This window comes from Rhinopithecus bieti, unplaced genomic scaffold, assembly GCF_001698545.2.
Source record: "Rhinopithecus bieti isolate Rb0 unplaced genomic scaffold, ASM169854v2 scaffold_56975, whole genome shotgun sequence".
In the NCBI taxonomy this organism is placed as follows: Eukaryota; Metazoa; Chordata; class Mammalia; order Primates; family Cercopithecidae; genus Rhinopithecus; species Rhinopithecus bieti.
The window spans coordinates 108847-126582 of record NW_016823127.1 but is presented as its reverse complement, the minus strand read 5'-3'; the positions used below and the strand labels follow the sequence as shown (position 1 = coordinate 126582).

Genomic DNA, 17736 nt, shown 5'->3' with positions numbered 1-17736 from the left:
TTTTTTTGAGATGGAGTCTCACTCTGTCGCCCAGGCTAGAGTGCAGTGGCACCATCTCGGCTCACTGCAAGCTCCGCCTCCCGGGTTCACACCATTCTCCTGCCTCAGCCTCCTGAGTAGCTGAGACTACAGGCACCCGCCACCACGCTCTGCTAATTTTGTGTATTTTTAATAGAGACAGGGTTTCACCGTGTTTGCCAGGATGGTCTCGATCTCCTGACCTCGTGATCCACCCGCCTCAGCCTCCCAAAGTGCTGGGATTACAGGCTTGAGCCACTGCACCCGACCTCTTTCTTTCTTTCCTTCCTTCCTCTCTCTCTCTCTCTCTTTCTTTCTTTCTTTCTTTTGCTGCTGCCTCAACAGAGATTTTTCTAATTCTGGTTATGTCAGGATGCATAGTGAGGGGCTGGGAGAGGCCTTCAAGGTGGGGCTGGTGTTTCCAGCCCAAGAGTCCTGAACTGCCCCATCTCAACTGCCTGAGAAGCACATTTGGGAGACCTCAGGGCACCCTAAGGGATGTGGAAAATCCTATGAATTATCCGAAAAGAAGTCCCGACAGGTTCCTCTCCCCAGTAATCCCCCTCAGGAGTGTCACTGTCCTGATGCTGGATGTGGTAGGAGTTAACCCTGCAGGCAGGAGGAAGCTCCAGCGGGTCCATCTCCAGCAGGGATTGAGAGAGAGCTGAGCCAGGACAGGGGTGCATGGTGAGGCCAGGGAAGGAGACCCAGCTCTACCCCAGGGAGAGGGACTAAGCACACTGAGCTGACCCTGGGGAGACCCTGACAAGGCTTACACAGGCCGCAGGGCTGCAGTGATCTCCCCGTGAGCCCCAGAAGGGGTCAGAGGGGGAGGTTTGGAGGCGGTGCTAAGGGATGTGGGGAGCAGGGGGAAGGAGGGTGGGGTGCAAAGGAAGAAATCTGGGGAGGGAGGAGGAGGCAGAGCAGTCCAGGAGGGCTCTTCCTCCTCTGGGCTTTCCCCCTGCTGTCCACAGACACTTGATGGATCCATGCACATTCACTTCCAACTTTAACAATGGCATTGGACGCCACCAGACCTACTTGTGCTACGAGGTGGAGCGCCTGGACAATGGCACCTGGGTCCCGATGGACGAGCACAGGGGCTTTCTACGCAACAAGGTGACCAACCCAGCCACCTGCATCCAGGCTGGGCCCACCCAATCCATGGACACGCATAGGCAGAAGGTTCTGGGTGGTACCTGTGGTGTCCCGCAGAGTGTCTGTCACCTGTGCTTCCTGCAGCTGCTGCTGCTTGGCCCTGGGGTTGGGGGAGACTTTGGCTTCAGTGACTCTCCATGGCCAGGTGGGGTGGAGTCTGCCTGACGGCAAAGTGCTTCCTGAGGAGCCTCCCAGGATCCCCTCACAGACGCAGCTCCCACCAGGAGCGATTCGGAACTGTGGGATTTGAGGACTCAGGGCCTACCTGACTCACAAGGCCAGGATGCCCCTGTGCCTGCTCTTTGGCCTCATCCTGCAGGGAGAGAGACTGAGGCAGGAAAGGCTGATCAGGGGTTCTGTCTTGCCCAGGGTGGAGTCCACAGCAAGGCCAGAAGAGGCCTCATGTCAGGATGCAGGGATGTCCAGCATTTGGGGAGGAGCTGGGCCAGGCCAGGCAGAGGGGCCCTGAGCCTGCGGGACTTTCTTCCCTGGACCCTACCCAGCACAGCCTCTGTCTGGAGAGGCCAGTTTCTGCTTGGCTCTGGTGCTGGAAACTGGGGGCTTCTCTGGGCTCTGTGAGCTCAATGTGGGCCTTGCTGGACCCACACACACTGCTTAGAACATCCTTTGAAGGGTGCCAGTCTCCATCACTGCCTAAGCAGTGGGACTCCCCCAGGAATGACCCACAGCTCCTTCTCAGCACAAACCGTGTCATCCACTCCACCATGCATCCCCTCTGAATGGAGTCCTTCCCTGTTCTTGTCCCCATCACAATCACAGTCCTTGCTGCCCTGCTGTCCCCAGCTTGACCAGTTCCTAGTCTTAGTGGAAAACCCTTTTCTCTGAAGTTTGGAGTAAATACCATATTTCTATAAGTCATGATAATGACAATTATCCCATGTCCCAGGGACCTTCCCATGTTGGAGTGAGTCCTGCTGGTCTTCCCTTCCCCACTACTTTTGGTGGAAGGCCTTTTGGCCTAAGTCTATATCACATTTGGGCTCAGCACAGGTTGTGGCACAGAATAGAAGCTTCTAGAATAATGGGCCCGAGATGGGATGGCAGTAGGAGAGTTGATGAGTAGAGCAGGTCAATCGCCCCTTGAAAGAACCACACTCACTCATGGGCATCAGGCCAATGACCCCGGGGCTGCGCCGGCTCCTCCTCCCCGTCCCATCTCTGTAGCCTCTCCCTGCAGGGCTGGGCCTGGGGTGAGGGTCCTGAAGGCTCTGACCTTGGGTACAAAATTGAAGGGGGCTCCAAATGCTCAGTAATTAGATAAAACACATTTTAATTTAATAATTAATGCAATATTTTAAAAGGCAAATTTAATACAAATGGATCATGACAAATAAAACCGAAGATTTTAATAAAGACTGACAGGAGAGTGCCGTCCCATGTATATCGGAGCTGGGCAAAATCAAACCTCATTGCTCCTGATCTGTTTGCATTTAATGGACAATATTTTGCTTATCTTGGGATTTCTGCATAACATTTGATATTTTTAATACTGCAGAGAAAATCATGCATCCTAATAACTGGGGTTTGGGCGACCCCTGTAATTTTGTGCTGGAGGCCCCCGCCTCCCCAGCCCCACCTGGTCCAGGTCCTCCCTCCCTGTTCACCACACATCACCTCACACTCTGTTTCCTTTTCTAGCCTAAGAATCTTCTCCATGGCGTTGACGGCTGCCACGCAGAGCTGTGCTTCCTGGGCCAGGTTCCTTCTTGGCAGTTGGACCCGGCCCAGATGCACAGGGTCACTTGGTTCATCTCCTGGAGCCCCTGCTTCAGCTGGGGCTGTGCCGAGCAAGTGCGTGCGTTCCTTCAGGAGAACACACACGTGAGACTGCGCATCTTCGCTGCCCGCATCTATGATTACGACCCCTTGTATCAGGAGGCACTGCGAACGCTGCGGGATGCTGGGGCCCAAGTCTTCATCATGACCTACGAGGGTAAGAGTGGAAGGTTTGGGTGGGGTGGGGTGGGTGGGGGCAGGAGAGGTCTCTGGGAAGAAAAGGAGAAAGGCCTTGGTCTGCTGCCTGCAGAGATGATGGCTGCACTCTGGGACCCGACTCTGGGGTCTATGGGAAGAGAGAGGCCAGGCCAGGAGGTGTGGCCCCAGGGAGGGAAGGGAGGGTGGCTGGAAGTGGAAGCAGAACTTGGGGTTTCCCGAAAGAATGAGAACTGGGCTGGCCCAGATTCCAGTGGGAAGGAAGTGCCTGATGAAGGAGCTCAGTCCCTCGGGGAGGGAGAGGGAAAGGAGGGACTGAAACCAGGATGTGGGAAGTCTGTCCTGAGAGTCACGGGCTCTTGGTGCCGACTGGTCCCCACAGCCAGAGCATGACTTATCTCCCCTGTCCCTTTTCAGAATTTAAGCACTGCTGGGACACCTTTGTGGACCGCCAGGGACGTCCCTTCCAGCCCTGGGATGGACTAGATGAGCACAGCCAAGCCCTGAGTGGGAGGCTTCGGGCCATTCTCCAGGTGACGGCTTCCTCCCCCTGCCTGGTGCCCCTTCGGCCTCCCCCTCTTCCCCTCTCCCCTGGGCCTTGCCTTCCCCTCTGCTCAGAGCCTCCTCTGGGTTCCCTGCTCCCCCCAGGGCGCCCAGCTTCATCCCTCCCTTTCCTTCTCGCAGCCTCCCTCTCTCTCCCACCTCCTACATCCCTCCCTCCTCTCCTGTCATTGTCACTGTCCCCAGGCCTCCTCCCTGTGCCCTCTTTCCACTATCTCACCTCCTGCTCCATTCAACCCCACTGCTCTTCCAGAATCAGGGAACCTGAAGGATGGGCCTCAGTCTCTAAGGAAGGCAGAGACCTGGGTTGAGCCGTAGAATAGAAGATCCTCTTCCAAGAAATGCAAACAGGCTGTTCACCACCATCTCCAGCCGCTCACAGACACCAGCAAAGCAAGGCGCTCCTGACAAATAGATTTTTTAAAAATCAGAGTGAATTAATTTTAATTGAAAATTTGTCTTATGTTCCAAGTATACAATAATAAGATTATGCTTAATATTCTCAGAATAGTTTTCAATTTATTAATGAAATGATTAATTGGCTTCATATCTAAACTAATAAAACATTAAGAATCTTCCATTATCGCTTTGGCTCAGCAATTGTATCATGAATTGAAAGTGTTTACATAAACACTAACAAATACAAAAAATTAGCCGGGCGTGGTGGCAGGCGCCTGTAGTCCCAGCTACTCAGGAGGCTGAGGCAGGAGGATGGTGTGAACCCGGGAGGCGGAGCTTGTAGTGAGCTGAGATCACGCCACTGCACACCAGCCTGGGCAACAGAGCAAGACTGTGTCTCAAAAAACAACAACAACCACAACAACAACAACAACAACAACAAAAGTTAGCAAATGTGTAGATGTCTTTCCTTGTGTAGTGGACCTTAGCGGGCCAAAGGTCACACGACATCCCTCTGGAGCCAGAAAACTCAGCTAAACCTCACAGGAGAGGAACCTAAATGCAGACCCCACCCTCACTCACAGAGCCCCGGGAGCTGATTGGAAGGGACAGGCCGCAGTAAGAGGACAGCCAGCAGCCAGTCTCCCTGTTGGAAAGGAACCACACAGGTGCAGGTAGGGGCCCTCCGGAGCAGCCCTGTGTCCATCCCTTCCTGATTCCAACCCCCTAGAGAGGGAGCCCAGGGGAGGCCATGGCTGAGACCCAGGACAGGGCCAGTCAGCGGAAGCAGCCCAGGAAGGGGGCAGGTGTCCAGGCTGGGCCCAGAGAGAGGGCTGGGGAGAGGAGCAGCCCAGGAGGCAGAGCCCAGCCACAGAGGGGAGGGGAGCTGAGCCCTGGGGACAGGAGGCTCCAGAGGCAGAGACGGAGCCCAGGGCTAGGGTGTCAGGTGTCAGGGCTGTGGCTTCAGTTTGGGGTCTGTCCTGGGCCTTCTGCACTGGTTCCCAACTCTGGGATGTGTGACTTATGTGCCTGATTACAGCAGGCGGCTCCCACCTCACGATTTCTGGAAAGTCCTCAGAAGCCACATAAAAGACCAAGAACTGGCCTCACACGCAGCTGCTCCCGGGCAGAAACGACTCACTGCTTCCCTGGCCTAGACACACACAACACACAAACACACAAACACAACACAGAAACACACACACACAAAACACACACACAACACACACACAACACACGTAACACACAACACACACACAACACACAAACATGCACACAACACACAAACATGCACAAGACACACACAACACACACAACACATACATACACACAACACACAAACACACACAAGACACACACACAACACAAACACACACAAGACACACATACACACAACACACACAACACATGCACACACAACACACGCACCCACACACAGTGACAGAGACTTGACAAAAAGAAACATCCTCCAGGTGCCCCAGAGCACTCCAGGGCACACCCCAGCCCCACCCTGAGCCAAGGACGCAGGGGCGGGCGCGGGAGGGACCGGGTTGTCCAAGCTGCCCTTTGCTTGTGTCTCTGGGTTTGACAACAGCCCGAACTCCACTTGTTGGAAGCAAGTGATGAAAAACGTGCAGTCATTCTGGGAAAGGGGCCAGTGTAGGGGAGGCCAGAGGGGCTCAGCTGGTGAAAGAACCCCACAGTTAGTCATGTCACAGGGCAGGTCCCAGGAGACCCGACCCCGGCCCCCGAACCCCACCTTCCAAGGGCCCAGACCCCCTGTCTCCCAGGGCCTCAACTCACAGCTTTGCCCATGACCTGGGAGCCCTGTGAGTCCTGGTGAGGTGACTGGACACAACCCCATGACACTGCTGGGACCTAGGCTGGGAACGGAGAGCCTGTGGTCCCTCTGGGGTGTAGGGAGACGGGGCCCCACAGTGGTGGCCGAGCCAGGACCTCGTACACAGCAGCATGGACTCCAGACCCAAGCGGGACCTCCATTCCGGTCCCAGGGTGACCCGGGCTGCACAGCCCAGCACCTGCCCAGGGTCCCTCTGCCCTGCTCTGTCCCTCAATATTCTGGACCCCTGCTGGGTACCTGCCTTGTCTCCACTTACAGGGGACCAGGGTGAATCTCAGGCAAAGCCTGTATCTGTGAAGGAGGCCGTTCTCCCTACTCCCATCCCTGCTGCCCACATGCGGAACCAGTTCCTTCCTGTCCCAGGGACCTTTCCTGGGCTCTGGTGGAAACTCCAGCGGGATGCGGGGTCTTTCATTTTCCCTCAGTGCTGCAGAGGCTGATAGGGGGAGGGGCTTTCAGTCCCCAGAAAAGGGCACAATCTCTTTCCTTCCCTCCAGCTGAACGGGGACGGTGCACACTCTTATCCCAGTCACCCTGAGGACTGCAGCGTTGCTATGAGCCCAGAGTCACCCCCAGGTTCTATGGATGCCTTACACACTTTTTCCTGACCTGACCTCAAGAGGACCAGGAAGGGGCCAGTTCCCACTGGGTTTTTGCTGCTCTGAAAGAGTCAGGCTCCAGTGCACAGAGGAATGTGGGTGTGCAGGGTAGTGGCACTGGTGGGGGGCACAGCAGTCCCAGAGGAGCCCTCCCTGCTGTTTCAGGTTGTGGCACTTATGGAACATCCTGGGTCCAGACGCTGGAGTAAAATCATTCCTATGGAGGAGGTGAGGGTTGCAATGAGCCGAGATCACACCATTGCACTCCAGCCTGGGCAACAGAGCAAGACTCCGTCTCAAAAAACAAAACAAAACAAAACAAAACAAAACAAAACAAAACAGCATCTTAGAAGATGTAAAGACAGCTTAGAAGCTATCTTAAGAGCTTGAAGTGTGCTGCCATGCCAAAGAAAGCATTCCCAGTGCAACAAAACTCTTAGCGAGCTTTCTTAATCTCATAAAAGGTTTCTAGATAAAAGGTTTGTCTACTACAAATATCTGCTAGATGGTGAAATCAAAGTCAAGAAAAAAGGCTGGCTCCCGAAACCCCAATCCAGCATTGGGTTAGAGGCTTCTGCCAACAGAAAAATGGGCAAAGGATATGCACAGGCAATTTATAGAAAAAATGAAATAAGCAATAAAATAAGCAAAATTGAATAGCCTTATTAATACATGGGTAAACACTAGTGGGAATATCAACTGGGAATATCACTTTGGAGAGTGTGGCAGATACTAAAGGCAGGCTCACCCAAATGAATAAAAATAAAACGTAATGCAAATAGTAACCAAAAGAGAGCAGCAGTGGCTATGCTAATATCAGATAAAACAGATTTTAACCAGATGTAGTGGCTCATGCCTGTAATCTCAGCTACTCAGGAGGCTGAGGTGGGAGGATTGCTTTAGCCCAGGAGTTCAAGACCAGCCTGGACAACATAGTGAGACCCCATCTCTTAAAAAAATTTAGAGTTTAAATGATGAAAGGTTATAAGACATGAAGAAAGACTTTTTTTTTTTTTTGTCGGAATTTCTCTCTTATTGCCCAGGTGACAGTGCAATGCCGTGATCTTGGCTCACCACAACCTCCGCCTCCCAGGTTCAAGCGATTCTCCTGCCTCTGTCTCCCAAATAGCTGAGATTACAGGCATGCACCACCACACCCAGCTAATTTTTTGTATTTTTAGTAGATATGAGGCTTCACTATATTGGCCAGGCTGGTCTCAAACTCCCAACCTCAAGTGATTCTCCCACCTTGGCCTCCCAAAGTGCTGGGATTAGAGGTGTGAGCCACCGTGCCCAGCTGGACATTATATATTAATAAAAGTTTTAAGGCATCAAGAAGTATAACAGTTATAAAAATTTACACACCAAGGCCAGGGTATTGACTCATGCCTGTAATCCCAGAACTTTGGGAGGCCAAGGTGAGCTGATCACCGGAGGTCAAGAGTTCGAGACTAGCCTGTCCAACATGGTGAAACCCTGTCTCTACTAAAATACAAAATTAGCTGGGCGTGGTGGCCCATGCCTGTAATCCCCACTACTTGGAAGGCTGAGGCGGGAGAATTGCTTGAACCCAGGAGGCGGAGGTTGCAGTGAGCCAAGATCTCGCCATTGCACTCCAGCCTGGCCGACAGAGAAAGACTCTGTATCAAAAAAAGAAAAAAAAAATTACACACTTAATAACAGATCATCAAAATATATGAGGGAAAAATTAACAGAACTGAGGGAGAATTAAAGTTCTACAATAATTGGAGACTTCAGTGCTCAATGCTCAATAACGGACAGAACAACCAGATAGAAAAAAAGGAAGGAAATAGAGAACTCAACACAATAAGCCAACTACATCTAACAGACATATACAGAACACTTCACCCAGTAACAGCAGACAGCCACTGTGGAAAACAGCATGGCGGTTCCTCAAAAAATTAAAAATAGAATGGCCAGATGATCCAGCAATTCCACTGCCGGGTGTACACTCAAAAACATTGAAAGCAGAGTCTCAAAGAGATATTTGTACACCCATGGAAGCAACCCAGGTTTTCATCAATACGTGAATGGACAGGCAAAATGTGGTCTACACATACAATGGAGTGTTATTCAGCCTAGAAAAGGAAGGAAGTTCTGACCCATGCTACAACATGGATTAACCTTGAGGGTATTATGCTGAGTAAAATAAGCCAGTCACATAAAGAGAAACACTGAATGATTCCACTTATATGATGCACTTAGAATATTCAGAATGGCCAGCCCAGTGCAGTGGCTCATGCCTGTAATCCCAGCACTTTGGAGGCCCAGGTGAGCGGATCACCTGAGGTCAGGAGTTTTTTTTTGTTTGTTTTTTGACAGGCTGTGTCATCCAGGCAGGAGTGGTGTCATCTTGGTTCACTGCAGCCTCTGCCTCCCCAGCTGAAGCAATTATCCTACCTCAGTCTCCTGAGTGGCTGGAATTATAGGGGTCCGCTACCATGCCCAGCTAATTTTTTTTTTTTTTTTTTTTTTGACAGTCTTGCTCTATTGCCCAAGCTGGAGTGCAGCGGCATGATCTCGGCTTATTGCAACCTCCGCCTCCTGGGTTCCAGTGATTCTTCTGCCTCAGCCTCCTGAGTAGCTGAGATTACAAGCGCATGCCACTGCCTCCGGCCATGTTTTGGGTGTGTTTTTAGTAGAGATGGGGTATCACCATGTTGGCCAGGATGGTCTCAATCTCCTGACCTCGTGATTCTCCCACCTCGGCCTCCCAAAGTGCTGGGATTACAGGGGTGAGCCACCATCCCTGGCCAATTTTTGTATTTTTAATAGAGACAAAGTTTCACCATGTTGGCCAGGCTGGTCTCGAACTCCTGACCTCGTGATCCATCCGCCTCGGCCTTCCAAAGTGCTGAGATTACAGGCGGGAGCCACCTCACCCGTCAGGGTCAGGATTTCAAGATCAGCCTGACCAACATGCCGAAACCATGTCTCTACTGAAAATACAAAAATTAGCCAGGCATGTTGGGATATGCCTGTAATCCCAGCTACTTGGGAGGCTAAGGCATGAAGAATAGCTTGAACCCGGGAGGCAGAGGTTGCAGTGAGCCGAGATTGTGCCACTGCACTTCAGCCTGGGTGACAGAGCGAGGTTCCATCTCAAAACAAACAAGCAAACAAACAAACAAAAAACAAAAAAAAGAGAATATTCGAAATGTTAAAGACAGAAAGTAGCATGGTGGTTGCCAGTGGCTGGCAGAGGAGAGAATGGGAAGGAGGGAATGGGGAGAAGGGAATGAGGAGTTTTCGTTTAACGGGTACAGAGTTTCAGTCTTACAAGATGAAAAGAGCCGGCTGGGCGCAGCAGCTCACGTCTGTAATCCCAGCACTTTGGGAGGCCGAGGCAGGTGGATCATCTGAAGTCAGGAGTTCCACACCAGCCTGGTCAACACGGTGAAACCCCGTCTAAACTAAAAATACAAAAACTGACTGGGTGTGGTGATGAGCGCCTCTAATCCCAGCTACTTGGGAGGCTAAGGCAGGAGAATTGCTTGAACCCGGGAGGCGGAGGTTGTGGTGAGCTGTGATCGTGCCACTGCACTCCAGCCTGGGCAACAGAGTGAGACTCTGTCTCAAAAAAAAAAAAAAAAAAAGGAAGAAGAAAAAGAAAAAAAAAAAGAAAAGAGCCGTGGAAAAGGATGGTGGTGGTGGTTGTACAACATTACAAATATGTTTAATGTGTTTAATACCGCTTAACTCTGTGCTTAAAAATGGTCAAGATGGTAGAGTTTATGTTATGTATAATTTGCCACAATATTTTTAAAATTGGAAAAATAGAAAACCAGGAGCAAAGATTTTGCCAAAGTAATACGTAGATGACAGGCACATGAAAAAGACATATGACATCATTAGCCATTAGGGAAGTGAACATTAAAACCACAATATTATCACAGACCTATCAGAATGTTACCACAGACTTATCAATGGCTAAAATAAAACACAGTGGCAGCACCAAATGCTGGAGAAACTGGATCATTTATACATTGCTGGTGAGAATATAAAATAGTACAGCTATTCTTCAATTTAGTTTAGCAGTTTCTTTCTTTCTTTCTTTCTTTCTTTCTTTCTTTCTTTCTTTCTTTCTTTCTTTCTCTCTTTTTCTCTTTTTTTTTTTTTTTCAGATAGTTTCTCACTCTGTCACCTAGGCTGCAGTGTAGTGGTATGATCTCAGCTCATTGCAACCTCTGCCTCCTGGGTTCAAGTGATTCTCCTGCCTCAGCCTCCTAAGTAGTTGGGACTACAGGTGCACACCACCATGCCCAGCTAATTTTTATATTTTTAGTAGAGACAGGGTTTCATCATGTTGACCAGGATGGTCTCGATCTCTTGACTCATGATCCGCCCACCTCAGCCTCCTAAAGTGCTTTAGGAGCACTGATTACAGGTGTGAGCCACCACACCTGGCCAAGTAGTTTCTTATAAAACTAAACATGTACTTAACATACAGTCCAGCAATTGCACTATTGGGCATTTATTCCAGAGAAATGAAAACTTATGTTCACATTTTAAAACAAAACAAAACCTGTGTTTATAGCAGCTGTGTTCACAATAGCCAAAAACAGCAACCAATCTAAACGTCCAGTGGGTGAATGGTTCAACCTGCTGTGGTACATCCATGCCATGAATCATGCCCTGCAATGAAAACAAACAACTATGGAAACCAGCAACAATTCAGATGAACCTCAAGGATATTATGATGAGTGTAAAACGTCAATCACGAATGATTCCATACATACATTCCATATCTAATCATATACTAATGATTCTATATATCAAAAGAAACCATAGCAAAAGATCCCATATATATATATATATATATATCCTAGATATATATTCCATATAATCATATACTAAAGATCCTATATATATAACTTTCTGTTTTATATTTATTTTTGTTATTTCATTTTATGTTATTTTGAGATGGTGTTTCATTCTTGTTGCCCGGGCTTGAGTGCAATGGCACTATCTGGGCTTGCTGCAACCTCTGTCTCCCGGGTTCAAGTGAATCCCCTGCCTCAGCCTCTCGAGTAGCTGGGATTACAGGCAAGCACCACCACACCTGGCTAATTTTGCATTCTTTTTTTAGTAGAGACGGAGTTTCTCCATGTTGGTCAGGAAGGTCTCGAACTCCTGACCTTAGGAGATCCACCTGCCTCGGCCTTCCAAAGTTCTGGGATTATAGATGTGAGTCACTGAGCCCGGCCTATTTTTTAACTTTTTGAGATGGAGTCTAGCTCTGTCACCTAGGCTGGAGTACAGTAATGAGATCTCGGCTCACTGCAACGTCCACTTCCTGGGTTCCAGCTATTCTCCTGCCTCAGCCTCCCAGGTAGTTGGGACTACAGGCGTGTGCCACCATGCCTGGCTAATTTTGTTTTTTGTTTTTTGTTTTTTTTTTAAGTTGTGACAGGTTTTCACCATGTTGGTCAGGCTGGTCTCGATCTCCTGACCTCAGGTGATCTGCCTGCCTCAACCTCCCAAAGTGCTGGTATTACAGGTATGAGCCACAGCAGTCAGCCATATATAACCTTCTTCAAATAAAATTACACAGGTGGAAAAGGTTTTCTTTTCTTTTTTCTTTTTTCTTTTTTTTTTTTTGAGACAGGGTCTCACTCTGTCACTCAGGCTGGTGTGCAGTGATGCAATCATGGCTCAAGTGATCCTCCCCACTCAACCTCCCTAGTAGCGGGAATTACAGGTGTATACCACCACATCTGGCTAATTTGTTTTGTTTTTGTTTTTGTAGAGATGGGGTTTCAGCACGTTGCCCAGGCTGGTCTCAAACTCCTGACCTCAAGTCATCCGTCTGCCTCGGCCTCTCGAACTCCTGACCTCAAGTCATCCGTCTGCCTCGGCCTCCCACAGTGCTGGGATTACTGGCAGGAAACACCACACCTGGCCTGAAAACGTTTTTGAAAAAATAAAATGGGTTGGGCAAGTAGCTCACGCCTGCAATTAGAGGCCTGGAGACATCAAGTAAACCGGTTACACAGTAAGGAAGGGGCGGATCTCAGAGTTGCCTGGCTGCAAAGCTGATGTCCTTTCCCCACTGTGCCTTAACTGCCGCCTTTCAGCTGGGTTTAAGGATGCCACCCTGGTCTAGGGTCATTATTACATTTTCTTCTACAAAGTATGTTTCTGATAAACGGAACTGTTTATTTTCCACCAATGGTCTTATCCTTTGTCCATCTCTTTCTGATGGCAACAGAAAACTTCACCTTCCAGAGGAGCGCCTCTGCCCACCGCCGTACCATCTGGGAAGTGAGGAGCGCCTCTGCCCAGCCCCCACACCGCCTGGGAAGTGAAGAACGCCTCTGGACCGCCACTGAGCAACCCTCCAGGTGTGAAGTGGCAGCTCTGTGTGTGATCTTTCTGCCCTCCCTAAGTTTGCATTTTCGACAGTAAAACTGACTTTTAAATGAAAAGATTTATATTGCTGAAGATTTACAAAAAAAGAAAGAAAAGAAAACTTCACCTTCCAAAAACAACCACTAGGAGTCCGCTTTGTGCAGAGGTAGGACAAGCTTCCATGCAGGTAGGGGCGCTGCTGCACCCCCTCCCACCCACGCATCCTCCTCCCTATCTGCCTTCGGGTGGCAGCCAGAGGAGTTCAGAGCCTCTACAGAGAGCACAACTTCTCCAACTGGAACAAACTCCCCTTAAAGGAATCTAGTTAGAAAGATTATTTCAATGTACATTCCTTCCTCCAAAATACACTTAGATGGACTTAAATAATCAGAAAGCAGTGTGTGTAATTGTTTCCCATCTTCTTGGTCCACACGGAACCCCTTGAGAGGTCCCTGTGGGCAGTGAGCTTGTTTGTAGACACCCTCCTCCCCTCCTAGGTGTCGCAGACATCACAGTCTCTCTGAGGGGCTGACCTGCCCCCAACCTTCTGGAAGCTGGGAGGTTGGAAGAGGGAATTCATATGACGGACCCAGCGCACAGCTGGGAACACGAGGCACACCTAAGCCTTCACTTGTGCTGTGCAGAGTCCACACTTCCTTCCCCACTGGAGTCTCAAAACCTCCCCTTGCTCAACAGGGAGGTGCTGCTCAAAGCTCTGGGCACACATTAGGGCTGGGGAGGGGGTAGTATAGAGGGGGCTCCAGCCTGCCCATCCACCAGGCAAGGGGGCACCTGCCCCTCTCTCAGCCTGGTCTGGACCCGCCTCCCGAGCTCTGGCTGCAATGCCTTTCTCTCTCTCTTTCTCTTTGCAATTCCTTTGGATCCTGCCCAAGACAGATCAAGACAGAGCAGCCTGTCTTTATTGGAGGTTCCTCTGCCAGAGGGAGGGGCCCGGGGAAAACCAGAGAAAGAGCCAGAGCCAGAGAAACGTAAAGCACCCCAGGGCCTCCCACACCAATGCCTGAGCAGGAATGGGGAGGGGCCATGACTCACAAGGCCCTGGGAGGTCACTTTAAGGAGGGCTGCCCAACTGCAGGGACTCTGTAAGCAGGAAGTGAAACCACCAGGCTTCAAAAAAAGAGCGGGACTGGGACAAGCATATCTAAGACGCTGCCGCGCTTCAAAAAAAGAGCGGGACTGGGACAAGCATATCTAAGAGGCTGCCGCGCTTCAAAAAAAGAGCGGGACTGGAACAAGCATATCTAAGAGGCTGAACATGAATCCACAGATCAGGTACTGCTGCCCTCTGTGTCCCCTGGGCCCCTCCTGCCCCTTCCTGCCTGGTGGTCCTGCTGGGCCTCAACCCTGGCCTCCCCCTGCCCCTGCCCCTGCCCCAGCCCTGGGCTCCCTCCCCTCTGGCTTCCCTGCCACCCAAATCCCAGCCAGGCTCTTTGCCCTGCTGTGTGGTCGCCCTACAGCTGCTTCTGAATGTGCCGCCTCCCCCACCTGCACCAGCCCAGGCCCCCTGCTGAGATTCTCCCTTAAAGTCATGGCCGGGTGGGTGCTCCCCGCCCTGGGAGGGTGCTCCCTCTGTGTGCTTCCCACCATTCCTGAGCTCAGGAACTGGGAGAATTGAACCAAAGAATGATTGGAGCAATCAGGCATTTTGTTCTCAGCACTTTGATGAAATTTCTGTAAGATTTACTTTGCTTAAATACAAAGTCTTAGGAGAGGGTGTAGGGGCAGGAATGGTCTCTGAAGCACATGATAAATCATGTCATCCAAGGATGACTCCATGGTGAGCAGATGTCCCCAGACAGGTTCCACTCCAAGGTCACTCTTCATCTTCTAGAACGTGACCAGTGGCCCAGCACGGTGGCTAACACGTGTAATCCCAACACTTTGGTAGGCCAAGGTGGGTGGATCATGAGATCAGGAGTTTGAGGCCAACCTGGCCAATATGGTAAAACCCCATCTCTACTAAAAAAAAATACGAAAATTAGCCAGGCATGGTGGCGCATCTGTAGTCCCAGATACTCAGGAAGTTGAGGCAGGAGAATCACTTGAACCTGGGAGGCAGAAGTTGCAGTGAGCCGAGATCGCGTCGCTGCACTCCAGCCTGGGTGGCAGAGTGAGACTTCATCTCATAAAAAAAAAAAAAAAAAAAGAACATGACCAGTAACATGGAATGTGAGAAAAAAATGGAACATGACCAGTAACATGGAATGTGAGGGAAAAAATGCAATAATCAGGAGAAATGCTCTTTTAAAATTTAGTGAAAAGAGAGCCCAGTCCTCAACAGCTTTCCCCTGCAGGGCCAGTGATGCAGAGGCAGAGGCTGGACAGGGCGGCCTGGAAAGAGGCCCCACCTCCATCTGTCCCCAGCTCTGTGGCCTGGGCAGGTTACCTCGCCTCTCTGTGCCTCTGGTCCCTCCTCTGTAAGATGGGAATGGCCCCTGCCGACCTAGGGAAGCATCACATGAGCTCAAACCCCTTGCAGCACTTAGAAGAGTCGCCTGGGCCTCAGAATTCAGTTCTACCATGACTTTAAAATAATGTTAACACGCAAAGTGAAATATCAGGAAGGAACTGAGCTGAAAGGTTAAAAGCTATTTTTTTACGGGTGAAGAGTTTTATTCTCTTTTGCATTTTCCTAATGGGTTGGGGAGTGGGTTGGCGGAAATACTAGGAGGGTGGGGAATGTACCCCTGGAAAGGCCAGAGTTGGGCCCGAGCTGGGAGAGATCGCCCCAGCCCTGGCGCCCCTGCCAGCATCCCCTCCTCTTCCTCTCCCCTCAGTCTTCCTGCCTGGGAAGGCAACAGAAATTCTCAGGGCTGTGGAGGGGTGGGGGAGGCCCAGGGCCACCCCAGGAGCTGTATTCAGTGGACATGAGCCCCAAGGACTCCAGGGAGGGCTCTCTGCGTGGGCCGGTTTCTCTCTTGTGCCTTCAGAAATCCAATGGAGCGGATGTATCAACACATATTCTACTACAACTTTGAAAATGAACCCATCCTCTACGGTCGGAGCTACACCTGGCTGTGCTACGAAGTGAAAATAAGGAAGGACCCCTCAAAGCTCCCTTGGGACACAGGGGTCTTTCGAGGCCAGGTACGACCCAAACTTCAATCAAATCACAGGCAGTGTTGCAGGAATTAGAGGACTGGAGAGACTGATATGGGTGAGACCGGAGGATTTATTTAGGTGCGCCGGCTCAGTAGACTCACATCCAAAAAGGCTGAGCCCTTAACAAAGACAGATTGAAGTATTTATAGGCAAACTTATAGAAGCAGAACAAAGGCAGTTAATCCAACAGTGACAGATCACATAATGCATAGCATAACTGATGACTTGGCGTAACTTGTGGCCTTCTATACCTGGTGGCCTAGAAGCTATGTCTAAAGAAAAACAGGAGCTGGCTGAATATAGACATTTGTAAAATATAGTTATAATTAATGGTTCTGGAAAGGAGAGACAGTAAAGGAATTTGTCTTTTTTTAAATTTTTTTTTATTTTCTTCAACCTTGCTCTGGAGGGGTGTGAGGGTGGCGTCTGGAGCCCATTCCTTTGGTCTTGACTTTTCAGGCAGTGTTATCTTATAACTGTCCTTGGAGTGAGCTGGCTAGGTGGAGGAAAACTAGTTCGTCTTTTCTTTTTAACCCGTGCTACAGCAGGACCTAAGCAGCTGGGAATGCAGAAAACACAACAATAAATAAAATGCCCAGGGATGGGCTCTCAATTGTGTATTTTTTCCCACATTTCTTTTTTTCTTTCTTTTTTTTTTTTTTTTTTGAGATGGAGTCTTGCTCTGGCGCCCAGGTTGGAGTGCAATTGCACAATCTCGGCTCACTACAACCTCCACTTCTTAGATTCAAGTGATTCTTCTGCCTCAGCCTCCTGAATAGCTGGGATTACAGAAGCCCACCACCACGCCCAGTCAATTTTTTCTATTTTTAGTAGAGACAGGGTTTCACCTTGTTGGCCAGGCTGGGGAATTCCTGACCTCAGGGGATTCACCTGCCTTGGCCTCCCAAAGTGCTGGGTTTACAAGCATAAATCATCATGCCTGGCCACTTCCCAGATATCTTTTCTTTTCTTTTTTTTTTTTTTGAGACCAAGTTTCGCTCTTGTTGTCTGGGGCTGGAGTGCAATGGCTCACTCAACTTCCACCTGCCGGGTTCAAGCGATTCTCCTGCCTCAGCGTGTGAGCTGCACAGTCACGTGGGGTGAAGGTTGTTGCCAGAAGCTCAGGGGATGCTCCAGACAGAGTGGACTGGGATGTCGGGTCACTGCTGCTCCATGACACCGGGACAAGAGGAAGCAGGAGTTTAGTCTGACATACTGCCCTTCCAGATAGAAGGCAAGAGACAGAAAGAGGGGCTGACGTTACCCTTGAATAACCACAGCAGTGGCACCCACAAAGGTGCAGTCCCCACAGCCTCATAACTGCTTGTAGGTGCCACCACTTAAGGCCGTTACAACAGCAATTAACACTGAACATGAGCTTTGGAGCAGACAATCACTCAAACCAAACAGGGGGGAATGGAGGAAAGGAGCTTCAGTGGCAAGATCCCCTGGGCTCCTGTGCTGGCCCCTCCTCCCCTGCACCACCCCTGCACTCCTCTTACTCCCCTCTCAGATCATCCCCTGTCCCCTGCTCCTCTCCCAGGTGTATTCTGAGCCTGAGCACCACGCAGAAATGTACTTCCTCTCTTGGTTCTGTGGCAACCAGCTGCCTGCTTACAAGCGCTTCCAGATCACCTGGTTTGTATCCTGGACCCCCTGCCCGGACTGTGTGGCGAAGGTGGCTGAATTCCT

The 17736-nt window shown here is 50.3% G+C and overlaps 2 protein-coding genes across 7 annotated transcripts in view; both read left to right on the top strand.

The window, feature by feature from the left end:
* Positions 1 to 4755, top strand: part of APOBEC3A (apolipoprotein B mRNA editing enzyme catalytic subunit 3A) — an 11635-nt gene extending 6880 nt beyond the window's left edge. For 4 of the 5 annotated variants that reach the window (XM_017861263.1, XM_017861264.1, XM_017861266.1 and 1 more), the window contains 4 exons: positions 993 to 1137; positions 2836 to 3130; positions 3547 to 3662; positions 3944 to 4267. In XM_017861263.1, coding sequence (XP_017716752.1) covers positions 1000 to 1137; positions 2836 to 3130; positions 3547 to 3662; positions 3944 to 3958 — 564 coding nt within the window. In that variant the 5' untranslated portion in view covers positions 993 to 999 and the 3' untranslated portion in view covers positions 3959 to 4267. Of the gene's footprint in view, positions 1 to 992; positions 1138 to 2835; positions 3131 to 3546; positions 3663 to 3943; positions 4268 to 4673 lie in introns of those variants that run through there. The other variant, XM_017861267.1, reaches the window with a different exon arrangement.
* A 9289-nt stretch (positions 4756 to 14044) lies between these two features.
* The window catches only part of LOC108521469 (DNA dC->dU-editing enzyme APOBEC-3B-like), a 41744-nt gene continuing 38052 nt past the window's right edge, over positions 14045 to 17736 (top strand). The window contains exons 1-3 of one of the 2 annotated variants that reach the window (XM_017861320.1): positions 14045 to 14214; positions 15873 to 16029; positions 17588 to 17722. In XM_017861320.1, the coding sequence (XP_017716809.1) occupies positions 14198 to 14214; positions 15873 to 16029; positions 17588 to 17722 (309 nt within the window). In that variant the 5' untranslated portion in view covers positions 14045 to 14197. The remainder of the gene's footprint in view (positions 14215 to 15872; positions 16030 to 17587; positions 17723 to 17736) is intronic. The other variant, XM_017861322.1, reaches the window with a different exon arrangement.